We start from the raw sequence: 14386 nt of genomic DNA on the forward strand, positions 1-14386 counted from the left end.
CAAACAGTATGGATTGATTTATTACCTTAGTTTTCTAGAGCTATTGGACAATGGCCTTTTATTTGTCTCTATATTGTAATAAGCGACCCACCTCAATTTAGGATTAAGATGAAAGGGAGGAAAAATATTTTCTAAGTATCTTTATTGTAAAATCAAAAACAATTCCACTTTGGATCATTTACAGGAAAGAACACTATTTTCATAGGTTTTGTTGAATGAAAATGTTTTAAAGTGGAATTAGGGTACAGCCGCTAACTATAAAGATAACAAGGTTTACAATATAAATTTAAGAGTTTAAATTCAGTTTAAAGAACTGAAATATTGGTTTGTGGCTCTTTTTCTATATATGGAATAATTATTATTTCTGTTTTCATTTACAAATAGTAAATTATTATTTGAACTAAAACAAAATATAGCATTCACAAAATTTGCATATCAGCAGTCTATTTTGTCTTGAAAGTCTTGCATAAGATATATCTGGGTATATTAATTACAATTTAAGTTGGACTATTACTTTAAATAATGAGTGCAACATCTAAGTGTCTTTGACAATTAAGCAATGTATTTGTAAAAATTCACTGGAAAAATAGGAATCTTTAATTATAATGATTGTTGTTTAAAATCATTAATTTTAGTGATTACTAAAATTAAATATGAAAGGTCTCTAATCTAATCATGTATCTACAAACATATATGTGGGTAAAAGCTGGCAGTATTGTTAAAAGTATTGTTAAAAAGCCCTTGAGTCTCATTTTGAAATCGTGCAATTGTAATTCAGTCATCCTGATTAAAGTAAAATATTCCTTAAGGGACTTTCTTTGAAACAACATGGCCTGCTTTTGCACAAGCTCTATAAAAGTACCGTATTAATGTTCCATACTGCAATGAGCTGAAATATAGTTAGGTTTTCAGGTTGCAAATAAAACTTATAATGTGTTGAAATTTATAGCAAATCATTGGATTTATTTTGTGCTGGGAAATTCTGAACAGCTGTCATATCACTTCTTCACATGGCACACTGAACCATATTAACCCATATTAATGTATTAATGTAGAAATATATTTTTTTTTCTTAGAAGAAGACAGGAAGGGAGGGACAGAGGGAACGGAATATTAAGAAACAGTAATGTGCATTACATTCACGTGTTTGGCAATGTATTATGACATAAATTTTAAAACTCTAGGAACTTTTAAAAATATAAAAATTAATGACTATCTTTGTATCCTTCCATTACACCTAAATATATGCCATGGAACAAATCCATGGCATTGAAAAAAACTAACTAAACATATCTTTAGATCAAGTGCATTGATATGATATTCATCTTACAGCAGTGACTCTTATTGAAAATCTCCGAATATAACCCATTGCGACAACTGTTTCTGAGTCTGCTTCATCCATGTCTGTATTAGAATTTTTGTGGGTATGGAAGGATGATCAGAATAATCAAACTGTTAAAAATGTTTATATTCCTTAGAATATTACAGAACCAAAAAGTTATTAATATAAAATGACTTAGGTAAATTTATTGCTAGTCTATTTGCATACTTTAATAAGAACAGCATGGCTTAAATTTTTGCAATGAGGAAGATAACAGGTCTTGGTCAAAAGAATGGAAGCAAGGACTGAATAAGTAATACATGAATATGCATAGTTGTACCTAAGTAAACTTCAGTTGAAGTTCACTGAAATATAAATGCATTTATGAGATTCTTTAGAGTATGCATGTGTTTGCCATTTCATAAGGACATGAAGTGGTCCGGCTCCTGTATTTGTAGAGCATTCAACATGTGGAAATAATCTTAGATGAATCAAAATTTTCTGTCTTGGAATATACTAAGGATTCCTGGCCAAGGAGAATTTAACCAACAAACATGAACTATTCTCATATATACCTTGAATGCACAAGGAAGTTTATTAAAAACCTATCTATGCAGCTAGTTTGCAGCCAGGTATGTAGACTCACAGGAAAAGTCAGATGCCTGATAGGGAAAAATAAGATCTGAGCTAGAATCTAACGAACAGGAAAGCAATATAAAGCCACATTCAAGTATCATCTAAATTTAATTGTTATTCCCTGCAGATATCATCCAGAAGATTGAAGGTTTTCCTGTAACATTTTAGCATTCAATACAAATGTCTGCAAGAGAAAAGCTAGCCCAGCTTATCTCCTGCATGCATTCAGATGAATGTCTGCTTGGAAAATGAAACTCATTATAGAAATGTGATAATTCCAAACACCTGAACAGATTGAAAATGTACAGTGTGTATGATTTCAGTGTGTACTCCCTTTGAGTAAAATGGAACAAAAATAAATCTCTTTATTATGAAATCTTATCTTGGTAGGTTTTGAACGGCTTCCCAACAATTTTTTTTTCTTTTGGTTGACTTTTACATTAAGTTCTTTACGTATACTCAGCTGAGAACAAAGAAATCTGCAGTTGCATTTCATTTTTTTAATGACATGTTTTTAAATTCCACTTCTGACTATTTGTTTTTTAAAACACAAGCTTCTGTTCACATTTCTGTTTCTAAAAATGCACAAAATACAAAAAAAAAGTCTATAGACATGTTATATTATTGGCCATGTTGTAGTATGTAATAATATTTCTATTATTAGACTGGAAAAGACATATTGAGTACAAGCCTGGTTCAGGGAGCATACCTTTATTTCCTATTATTCACCTGGAGACCTGTGATGGACCTGTTTCTTCTATCCATGCCACTGTTGAGCTTCAGACTAATTATATTGGAAAAGGCTGCGACCGTGAGACCTATTCAGAAAAATCTCTGCAGAAATTATGTGGTACATATTAATTTATTTGTAATTGTATGTGTTTATGAGCTGGTAATGACAGTAGTGGTATTTATGTAGAAACTGAAAGACACATTTCTTTTCTGTTAACATTCGATTACATGGGGACAAGGATCACATGTCTGCAATTAGCAGGCCTGAAGCCAGTAATAAGTGGATATATAATTCAAATAAACAATATTCTGAAAAAAAATGAATTTTCTGGTACAAAGTCAGCAGAAAACCTTATTCTGAAATATTTGCTGCATTTTATGAGTAGAATTTGATCCTTTTCAACATCTATATATCAGAGAAAATAGGTTATTTGTTTATGTAGAAGGATACATATGACCAGATATCCAGCTTGTTAACTAATTAATACAATTCTTTTACTGGGGTTCTGCAAGGATGATGGGAAGACTCTTTAGACTGTTTAAAGTAATTTCATCACTAAGATGAAATTACCAAACTGGATTTCTCAGTCAGTCCAAATGTCTTAATTGGACCTGCCACACCAATGGTCACATAACCCAATCAGTCTATGTGACTTCAATCCCAACATTATCCAACTAACAGCTATTATAGATCAAAACATTTACAAATTCCACACAAACCTTGTAACCAGCTATAGATTTTCCATATTGTATCTAGAAAAGAATTGAGGTAGTAAGCAGAAAAGTATCAGAATAACAGAGTTGGAAGGGACTTTGGAGGTCTTTTAGTACAGTCCAGTTAATTCTGAGTCAACAAAAGAAGATTAATATAATGACGGACATTTTATTTTTATTTTTACTGTTATTAATTTTTATAATCAGTTTATAAGGAGACATTGGTTGTACTTTAAGAAATTATCTATTGTTAAGGGTTTGAAGAAAATTATTGATTACTAGGTTGACAAATAGCCATAACCCACATGTTAACAATATGAATACCATAATTATATAGATCAAAGTTCTTTTTTATAAATTAAAATATAACTAAAACAGGGCTACTGGTCTATCTAGCATAGTCTCTTGTCATTCTGATGAAGCAGTGGCTATCTACAAACTTACTTAGTCCTGCTGCTGCCTCTAATACTCTTTTAATGGACAAGAATTAAGCCTGGAAAGAATAAATCCAAAAAATGTCTGTTATCATTAAAATGAAACAATGAAGGGTGATCCTGGATTTTATACAGCTTTCTCATTAGTCTCTCATCAATCTCTTCATTGTATGCCATCCACAGGAGCATCTTCAGGTGCCATTGACCTGCTACCAACACACAGTGCTGCAAATAACTGGACAGCTGGTCTTCTGATGGACAGCAATGATATGGTTTTTAAATTTGATGGAAAGCAAGGTGCCAAAATTCCTGATGGAATAGTACCAAAAAATCTAACTGACCACTTTACCATCACCATGTGGATGAAACATGGCCCAAGTCCAGGGTTAAGAGCAGAGAAAGAAACTATTTTGTGTAATTCTGATAAAACAGGTAACTCAAAATCTGTACTTCCTTCATTCTTCCTTCAAAGTTAAATGTTCAATACAAGCAGATATTGAAAAATAACAAACTCTTATAAGAATTAGCCTCAAGATCTCTTTTATCACTGAATCAAGTATTGATTTGTAATAATTTAGTTTCTAATAAATTAATTGTATAATATGATTTTAATAAATCATTACACATACCGATATATTTCTCATCTTGGTCTATTTTTTTAGAAATGAATCGACACCATTATGCACTTTATGTACATAATTGTCGACTAGTATTTTTGTTACGGAAAGATTTTGACCAAGCTGATACCTTTCGTCCTGCAGAATTTCACTGGAAACTTGACCAGGTACACCAGCTTTTTATTATAATTATTTCCTAAAATTTCTTCCATAGTGTTATATGAACAATGTATCAATACAGCAGAGTCTAAACCTGCATTTACCAACCTGAAATTTCTAGGTCTTAAAGTTCAGTATTCTAAAGAGCCCCAAGTTTGGGAAGGCCAAACTGAACAACTTTCTGTTGCAGAGAATAGTATCTAATCTTAAGTAAGTCATGAATTATGACTGAGTGGATATTCTACTGGATGTTGTTGAAGTACTTAACCAGGATAATTTCAATTAATAAATGTTAAGAGTCCAACTATAACTAGAGAAAATTAAATTCTACTACTGAATTGGAAGCTATGGTTGAACATTAAATTATTCCTGTTGATACAAACTGTAGTCTTCCACCATTTTTTTATTTCCTTCAAGTTTTTCAGAATACCTATCTCAACTAAGATAAATAATATTTGGTGAGTTAAAAGGTATTCACCATCCAAGGCAATTTAGAGAAGTAATTCTGTAGATTCCTTCTACAATCAGAAAATTTATAGAATTTTAAATTTGAAGCAACAGCTGAATTGGAAGCTCAGCTGTTCAGCGTCAGAACAGTCTCCAGGAACTTCAAAAGCAGGGTGTCTTCTAGGCTGCAGAACTGATCCTGGAATGGGCCAGCCATGCACGTGGAAGTGATCTGAGATTATAGTGGGTATTTTCAGAGACTTTATTTTTCTGAATCTTTCAGCTCCTTCAGCACATTTATCCCATAGAGATGTCACACTGAACAAAGTGTACAAGGTTGTGGCAACTCTAGTGGAAATTTATCATAAAGAAATATTTTCAGTCTACTCAGACCCTGTGAGGTGCAGAAATTCTTTTTTTTTTCCATACTGATTATTTATGATAGTCATGGGACCTCATACATCTGGAGAGCTGGTACTGAAGAAGGTTAACACAGTGCAATGTAATCAATCTCCTCAAATGGATAGATATTTGAACATTTTGCAATTGAATTGAAAGAAATGCTTGGAGCTTACATGAGTGAGAGCGTAATATCTCTTTCCAATTCATTAAGGAGCCCAGTGCTATCAAACATCTGTGCAAGGCATAAGTAAAGATGTTATTGTTTTAAGAATCACCTTATGACTCTAATAAATTGGTTTTTTAAAGTTTTTTTTAAAGTAATGCTAGTCTAAAAGAGACTGCCTTAATGAATTGTTGAGAATTGCTGTGTTTTCATGAGGTCCAAAACACTTCCAAATCAGTTTTGAAGCCCTAATATCAGTTAAAAAGGCAACTTATTCCAACAATACATAAAAATAAACTAGAAAGTAAAAGGTTTTGCTATGACAATGTACCTAAACTAGAATGTGATTTCAACAGAAAAAATCCTGAATTTCATTATTTATAATTGGTTTTGGAAATCTTTTGTATATTACAAAATATATCTAATTTCTAATTAATTTTGGAAATCTTTTTATATATATTCATTTACCAGTTCACTAAAATGTGTATAGATCTTAGAATTTTAACAAATTGATGGGAGTGATTATATAACAAGAAAGCTTTCAAGTCAAAATTAAATTAAAACTTTATTTTAAACCAACAGCAATTTTAACTGTATGGTGTCTTTAAATATTAGCCTGTTTAGTGATTTTGTTTACTTATTATACACATATTTCTTATATAGTAGATTGCAGACAGTCTGATTTTTTTAAACCAACAAAAAACCATCAAGAATCATTACATGAGTGCAAAATACTATCAGTAGCTATAAAGCTGGACCCTTTCAACATATGGTCATATGACCATGGAGCAAAAGGATCATTTATGATGGCTGGGGATCAGGAGTGGGATTCAATTTTTTTAACAACCAATTTTGTGGGCGTGGCTTAGTTGGTGGGTGTGGCTTAGTTGGTGGGTGTGGCTTAGTTGGTGGGTGTGGCTTGGTTGTCATGTGACTGGGTGGGCATGGCCAACTTGACATCACTCATGTAAAGGGGTGCTTCTCCTCACCTGGCCTCTCATGACAGTGGGGATGCTGCAATGATCATAACTGTGAAAAATGGTCATAAGTCACTTTTTTCAGTGCCATTGTAATTTTGAATGGTCACTAAATGAACTGTTGTACGTCAAGGATTACCTGTACAAAAATACAAAAAGTTTCTTTGCTTGCAGAAAGCTGCCCTAAATACCAATCATTAGATTAAAAATACCTGCGAGCCAGAGTTACAAATCAGGCAGGTGCCAGAGCACCTTGAGAAATGAAAATAGTTAAAATGCAGTGATAACTATCAAGCAGCCAATTCTTGCTCATAAAGTGAAACCCTTTAGCAGAGAGGTCATTTAAGCTCTCCAGAAAAAGCACACCCAGAATAAGCAATCCTTAGATCCATTTGCACCACTTAAAGATACCAGCTGGTCTCACTCAGCTCACAAGATATCCTAAGGAAATCACCTAGATTTAAGGAAAGATGTTCCCCAGAAAGGCAGTAAAAAAAATCAGTGCCAAGCTTGCATCCTGCCTCTTGGAAGTATACCCCAAAAGGACAGTGACAGATAGTACTAAAGCAGTGATGAAGACCCCCTCCCCAGATAGAAAAAGAAACCATAAGGCAAGAAAAAATTCAAACACAATACAAATAATTAAATCATAACAGTAGCTGTTGCTTGATGAAGCTGAATAGGGAAAATTATCCCATCAATAAACACAGGATTAAACGTCACCAAGCACAGAATTAACCTTCACTAAAAACCAGTTTTAGACCAAAACTCAGAAAGGGTATGTAAACTCATGTTTGAATGTTAATCTTTCTAGCTAGCCAAGAAGCCTTGCTGAGTGTCACTCATCTTGGTTCCCTGTCACTAAAAGCTTTGCTTCATTATTCAATGATTTCTTCAAAGTGCTGATTGTCCAGGGAAGTATTTCCTCCCAACAGCAGTGTAAAACAACCCTTCCCCTTTAAGAAAGCCAAGCCTCATAAGCTCCGGAGACAGTAAGTTTAGGCTGTCTGCCAAGAATGTAATAAGGGTGGAAAAAAACAAAAGGAGATTGCTTCTAACTACGGGTTCTCAGAACTGCTTAGAAAGTTAACAAGGGGTTCTATAGAAACGGATAGAAACGGTCGAATCCCACCCCTGCTGGGGATGCTTTTCTGTATGTTCATTGGGATATTAAAAAAAATCTAAACATCTATTTAATGGTTTTATATATTTAACAAATTCTACATATCAGGTTAGAGTTATGGTTAGATGACATGAATATGTGTATTACAATGAAAGAATATTTTATGAATCCATTTAATTTTATTTCATTTCATTTCATTGGTGGAAAAAAGAATATATGAAATGAGTAATTCTGGCATAGAATTACCTGAATGCCTAGTTATTTTACATGTGACAAGATAGTAGAGATTTATTTTAATAAATTCATTGTTAAGTTTTCTTTCTCAGTTGAGATCTTTGCTATACCATTCATATTTTGACATGAAGTTTTTTATATACAATGACTAAATTATTTGATAGTTTCAAGTATGATTCATTTTAAAATCTCCTTCTAGTCCAATTCTATGTCTGGATCAGGCTGTCATGAACTCCTGGATAAACACGACTATAAAGCATACATTTAACCGTTTATGATATTTGCTGTTTCTAAGAGTCCAGGAATCCAAATATTTTTCCAATCATGTCAACCTTTTCATCTTCTGCAGCACAACTCTGTCCTCTTATCCTTAACCTGCATAATAACTGTTTGTGGAAATTTGTTGCTTACATTCTCTGCATTTCTGATCTTACATTCAGAAGAATCTACCACATTCAGCTGTAATTTTCCAGACATCAACTGATATCTGAAAGTTTCAAGGACACACAAAAATATTGACAACCCTTTGGAAACTAAAGATCAAAGTGCCAAACTTTGGGGGCAAAATCATTGATTTTCTAGCATGATTTTGCCCATTTTGTTAATAATTTTTTGTTCTTCAAATAATGTATCCCCAAGTCAAAAAAGAAAAAGAAAAAAAAAACTTTTAGTCCTACCTTTACAATACTCTGTTTACTCTTTCAAAAACAAATTGAAATTTAAAATATAGCATGGTTACACACACACACACACACACACACACACACACACAGAAAGTTTATCCCTGCACTAGGAATCCTCTTCCACATCTCTTCCAATGTGGAGTAAAGTAAGCAAGAAATGGTATGTTATGATTTTCCATTTGATTATGTATATCATTGACATAGCTGCTTGCTAATTTTATTTTATGGGTATTTTATACAGAATGTTACAGCTATTTGCCCCAATTCTTTGCTCTTAGGCATCGGAGTCTTCAGGATGATTAGGGCAATGTCTATTCAGTCTTTAAATATTTTGTTATCTCTAAGTCCTACTTAAATTTCTGCCCCATAGTATTGTAGCGATATTATTAATAATCATTTTGAAATACTAGTAGGTTTTTACATTTTAGTGATTCTGTGTTCTGTTTTAGCCATATGTGTACTGTTGGTTAGCATTATATAATTGTAAACCTCTTACATAAACATATATAGTTGTATTCATAGTTGATTTTGAAATCCTACATACACATAATCACACAAAGAAACATCCTATGCTTTTATTGTTATGCTAGGACCTTAAATTCTAGTTTATAGTACCTATGGTACTAGTTATTTAACTAGTACCTTGGGAATTGTTTTAATATTAGTATTGATTATAAATATTTATGGTCAGTGACCAAAATGAGCGATGGACGGATGGACTGCCATGTAATTATACAAAAAGGGACATGGAACTCTCTCTCTCTCTCTCTCTCTCTCTCTCTCTCTCTCTCTGTGTGTGTGTGTGTGTGTACACAAATATCAATCACTTCCTCATCTCTATTTAAATATATATATAGGTCTAGGAACAATCATATATCTGTCCTAACATTCTGTTGTGAAGAAAGTTCTAATTTTATATTTTTAATTGAATTTGGTTAAATTTATATTTGTAACTGAATTAAAGTTCCCAGTTTTAAAAGGAAATGGAAATATGCATAACAGCCTGTAGATGCGTGAGTGCCTCTCCCTCCCTCCCCACCGCTTTCCCTCTTTGCTCCTTCCTCCCCAAACTTCCAAACTATATCTGAAATGGAACCGGACATCAGCATTGATTCTAATCTATGTTTAAAGGACAGACTTGTTTTTGTTTTTGTGGAAACCTAAAACAAAGTTTGCTGCTTCCAGGACTTAAGAACTTTGTAATAAAGTTGAGGTGATATTGTGCAGTACTAATTATAGGCTTGCTTCTTTGAAGTTCTGTTAAGCAAAGCTTCAAATGTGTATCTCAAAATCCTGTTCAACCAAAATGCAAGATTGTATAAATCCTTAAAAGACATACTTCATCATGCATGGAAGGTTGTACAATTTTTCTTTCAGTTTTTAAAGCACACATTCCCAGGCTTTTAAAGCACACACTCCCAGGCTTGCATTTAAGGATATGAGGAGTCTACAACATAGTTGCATGAACAGGAAAAAAGACAGCTGGTTTAACAATTTGAAGAAAAGTGTTTCGTACCGCTTTTAAAGATTCTACTACTAGGAAGAACAGTAAAATTAATTGCATACTTTTTTAAAATTTAAGATTATTGTAGTTAATTTGACTTTAATATAAAATACTAAGTTATATACAACTCCAGTATTTTAAGCAAGGGAGTTTCAATTTTAATAACATAGTAACAGAGGTCTTATCATCTAGAAACTGCATATTATTTATACAACTGACCAAAGTATCAATAAATCTATCATTCATTAGTATCTTCTAAATACAAATATCTAGTCCATTAAATATTATAATTATGTCCAACATCATATTTATATTCCTTCTGACAAAAGTTCTGGCCCTTAATGTATGAAGTTACTTTGTCCAAGAAACAACTTTAAACATTTCTGACTACTTAAAAATACCCATATTTTAATAGAATAAAATACTGTAGAATGACAGTAATCTGATTCTTTTTCTTTAAAAGCTTACATTTGTCAACATTTTACTTTTTCAGCTAACCTTCAGAAAATGTGCTCAGAGATATTGAACTCTAGTAATATCGGTAGTCTTTCCTGTGAGCTAGCATCCTTATAAAATGGTTTATTTTGACAAAATAATTATCACATAGGTTTAGCAGATAACTAATTATTCTGTTCATGATGTATGGGGTATAATCAACCTATCTCTCTCGGATGTTTTACTATATAATTAAATAGCCAGAAGATAATGTTTAAATGAAGTATTTTTTTTTTTAGAGTTGGAGGCATGTAACTTATACATTGATCTCTTATTTTAAGCAATTAAAATAAAAAATCACATTTTAAATGTGTTCATTATATAGTCTGGGTATAAAATGGGAAGATAAAAATAACTTTGCTTTTAAAGTCTATAGTTAACAATTATACACTTTAGGTAGAAAACAAAAATGTTCATCTTTTTATTTTCCTGTCTTTATTTCTCTTCCTTGGCTGGCTTTATTTAGCACACAAGACAAACTTGGCAGCTGTGATAAAGTTAAGTAAGATCAGATCTGATTAGTACTTGAATTGTAGGCCACCAGGAAATTCTTGGGCTATATATTAGACCAGGAAGTGAAAAAAAATACACAAGGCAATAGCAAGTATCATCTATAACAGCGGCCATCAACCAATGGGCTGCGGCCCACTAGTGGTCCACAAGAAAATTTTGGTTGTCCGCAGAGAAATATCACCCCCACAGCATCCCCCCAAAGCAATCCAGGCTGTGCAGGAACACAAGGCTGTGTGACCCACATGGCCCTCCCTCCCCGCCTATCACTCCTTACCTGGCAAACTTGCCTGCAAAGTTGCTATTTTCCTTTTTCCAACCATCAGCTGTTCTGCTGTGCCAGGAGATTTAGATTAGCTAGAAAGCAGGAAATTATTGGATTTCTTGCTTTCTAGCTAATCTTTAGTTCTTCGGGTCTGCTTAGCAGAGCCAAACCTTCCTTAGGACTGAAGCAGTTCAGACTCAGCCGATGGCAGAAACACAGATCTCTAACTGAATCTGTGATTCTGTGAGCAACTCAATCTGCCTGCCTGCTTTGCCTGATTTTGACTACATGACGATATTTATGAAGTTATCAGTGTTAGAAATGAGTTGAAAATATTTTACTTTAATCTTTACTGCAATAATAAGTCATTTGTAGTGAATGGGATTGGTTGATGGAAGGAAGGAAGGAACTATATGTATTTTAACTGTGAAAAAGATCAAAAGAAAAACAAGTCTTATAAAACCAAGAGTATTGAATTTTATAATATTGCAGGCAGTAAAATCAATGTAGCATTTATTCGTGTATTTACAAATGGAAAAACAATTTGTTCATGGAAATTATCAAAGTAGATTTATTTAATTTATTTGTATCTCACCTTTATTATTTTTTACAAATAACTCAAAGTGGCGAACATATCCAACACCTCCTTCCTCCTATCTTCCTCACAATAACAATCCTGTGATGTGGGTTGGGCTGAGAGAGAGTGACTGGCCCTAAGTCACCCAGCTGGCTTTCATTGCAAAGATAACAGATAACAGATAATCAGAGTTAGAAGGGACCTTGTAGGTCATCTAGTCCAACTCCCCAGCCCAAGCGGGAGACTCTACACCATTTCTGACAAATGGCAGTCCAATCTCTTCTTAAAAGTCTCAAGTGATGATGTTCCCACAACTTCCGAGGGCAAGGTGTTCCATTGGTTGATTGTTCTCACTGTCAGAAAGTTTCTCCTTATTTCCAGGTTAAATCTCTCCTTGTTCAGTTTCCATCCATTATTCCTTGTCTGGATTACAGGCACTTTAGAAAATAGCTTGACCCCTTCCTCTCTGTGGCAGCCCCTCAAATATTGGAAGACTGCTATTATGTCTCCCCGGTCCTTCTCTTCACTAGACTAGCCAAGCCCAGTGTTCTGACCCAAGCCTTGTTCAAATTAAACAAACACAAACTGAGATTGGATTGCCATTTGCCAAAAATAATGTAGGGTCTCTCACTTGGGCACGGGGTGGACTAGGTGACCTATAAAGTCCCTTCCAACTCTGATTATCTGTTATCTGTGTATATAAGCAAACCTTTTTTAATGCGGCACTGGGAATTCTTTACATTCACAGCCAAGAGTCATTTAAACCTAATTGTCTGAGATAAAAGCAAGCCCTTTTAACGTTGTAAAAGGCTTCTAAGAACAGAAGTATAATTACTTATAAATATCAACTGACAGAAGTTTCAAAAACAAACCGGAGTTTTCAGGGCTTCAATGAGGACTCAGAGTCTAAAGAACTTATTTGCTTCCTGCAAAGAGCACATCCCCAAGGGCTGGATTTTATCCCTTATGGGAGGGGCCGTCACCTTCCAGCCTTACTCCTGAGTTGCCCTTGCTGCTTCAGCTGCCCTCTCCTTCGAGCAGCCCTGTACACACGCGCACTGGGCACAGGCTCCCCGGGGTCCTTCGCTTCACTGCTGCCAAACTCCAAAAGCTTCGAAGGCAGCACCCCACTCTTCTATAGACCTGGCCCCATCTCTGCATCAGATGCGGGATCTTTGTCCAAGTTCTCGCCAGATTCCCTGACTGGTTCCATTTCATCCTCACTGTCAGAGACCTCTGCCATCCGCACCTGCTGCCAGAGAACCACAACACCCAGTTCCTGTAACTGTTCTTCATATGTTTTAGCCTCCAGTCCCCTAATCATCCTGGTTGCTTTTCTCTGTACTTTTTCTAGAGTCTCAACATCTTTTTTATAGTGTGGTGACCAAAACTGGATAAAGTACTCTAGGTGTGGTCTTACTAAGGCTTTGTAGAATGGTATTAGTACCTCACTTGATCTTGATTGTATCCTTCTGTTAATGCAACTTAGGATTGCATTATCTTTTTTGGTTGCTGCTGCACACTGCTGGCTCATATTTAGCTGGTTGTCCACTAAGACTCAAAGATCCCTCTCACAGTTACTGCTGTTAAACCTGGTTTCACCCAGTCTATATGTGTACTTTTGGTTTTTCTTACCTAAGTGTAGGACTTTATGTTTCTCTACATTGAATTTTTGTTAGATACGGCCCAGTGTTCTAGTCTGTCAAGATCCATCTGGATCTTGAGCTTATCTTCTTGAGTGTTAGCTATTCCTGCCAGCTTAGTATTGTTGAGGTAATTCCCCGTTGGGAAAATGAGCACACAGAGGGAGACATAGTGAGAGTGGTAAAGAATAACACACAAACAGCACACAGATAGACTGTATAGTAAAATGTAGGTTTTTACTTCCAGTAAACGTTTAAGCAAACTCCAAACAAAACAGTCCAAGACATTCACGGTAAAAGCAGTCAGTTTTCAGTCCAGGGATAATCCAATAACAAAGTCCAGTATCAAAAACAGTTCGGTAACAGGCTTACATCAAATCAAAGAAGAACAGTCAATAGGGACGGCAACACTCTCCAGAACAGAACAGACAAGGTTTCTGGCTCCATCTTATGGCCATTTGAGGAACCACACCCAATTACAATTTTAGCATTCCCTTAAAAAGACAGTATTAAAATGTCTATCCTGGTTTATATATTTTCCAACCCAACTATTAGGTGTCTTACATGCCTAACATTCTCCCCTTTGGGTAGGACAATATATACAACCTTACATTCTAAGTCTATAATCCTCACAGCAAGCCTTATGCTTTCCAGAGCCTTGGGCCTTTGTAAAATGATCTGCAATGTTATTTTCTGACATTCAGTATTCTAGCTTAATCATCTTACTTTGCACACATTGTCTTACATTTA

The 14386-nt window shown here is 34.5% G+C and overlaps 1 protein-coding gene across 1 annotated transcript in view; it reads left to right on the top strand.

The window, feature by feature from the left end:
- The window catches only part of CLSTN2 (calsyntenin 2), a 267779-nt gene that overhangs the window by 177350 nt on the left and 76043 nt on the right, over window positions 1-14386 (top strand). Inside the window, exons 6-8 of the mRNA XM_087965006.1 lie at window positions 2622-2807; window positions 4021-4269; window positions 4500-4621. Coding sequence (XP_087821132.1) covers window positions 2622-2807; window positions 4021-4269; window positions 4500-4621 — 557 coding nt within the window. The remainder of the gene's footprint in view (window positions 1-2621; window positions 2808-4020; window positions 4270-4499; window positions 4622-14386) is intronic.

This window comes from Notechis scutatus, chromosome 4 (assembly GCF_049901735.1).
Source record: "Notechis scutatus isolate UNSWTSFEM ecotype Mainland chromosome 4, rNotScu1.2, whole genome shotgun sequence".
Classification (NCBI taxonomy): domain Eukaryota; kingdom Metazoa; phylum Chordata; class Lepidosauria; order Squamata; family Elapidae; genus Notechis; species Notechis scutatus.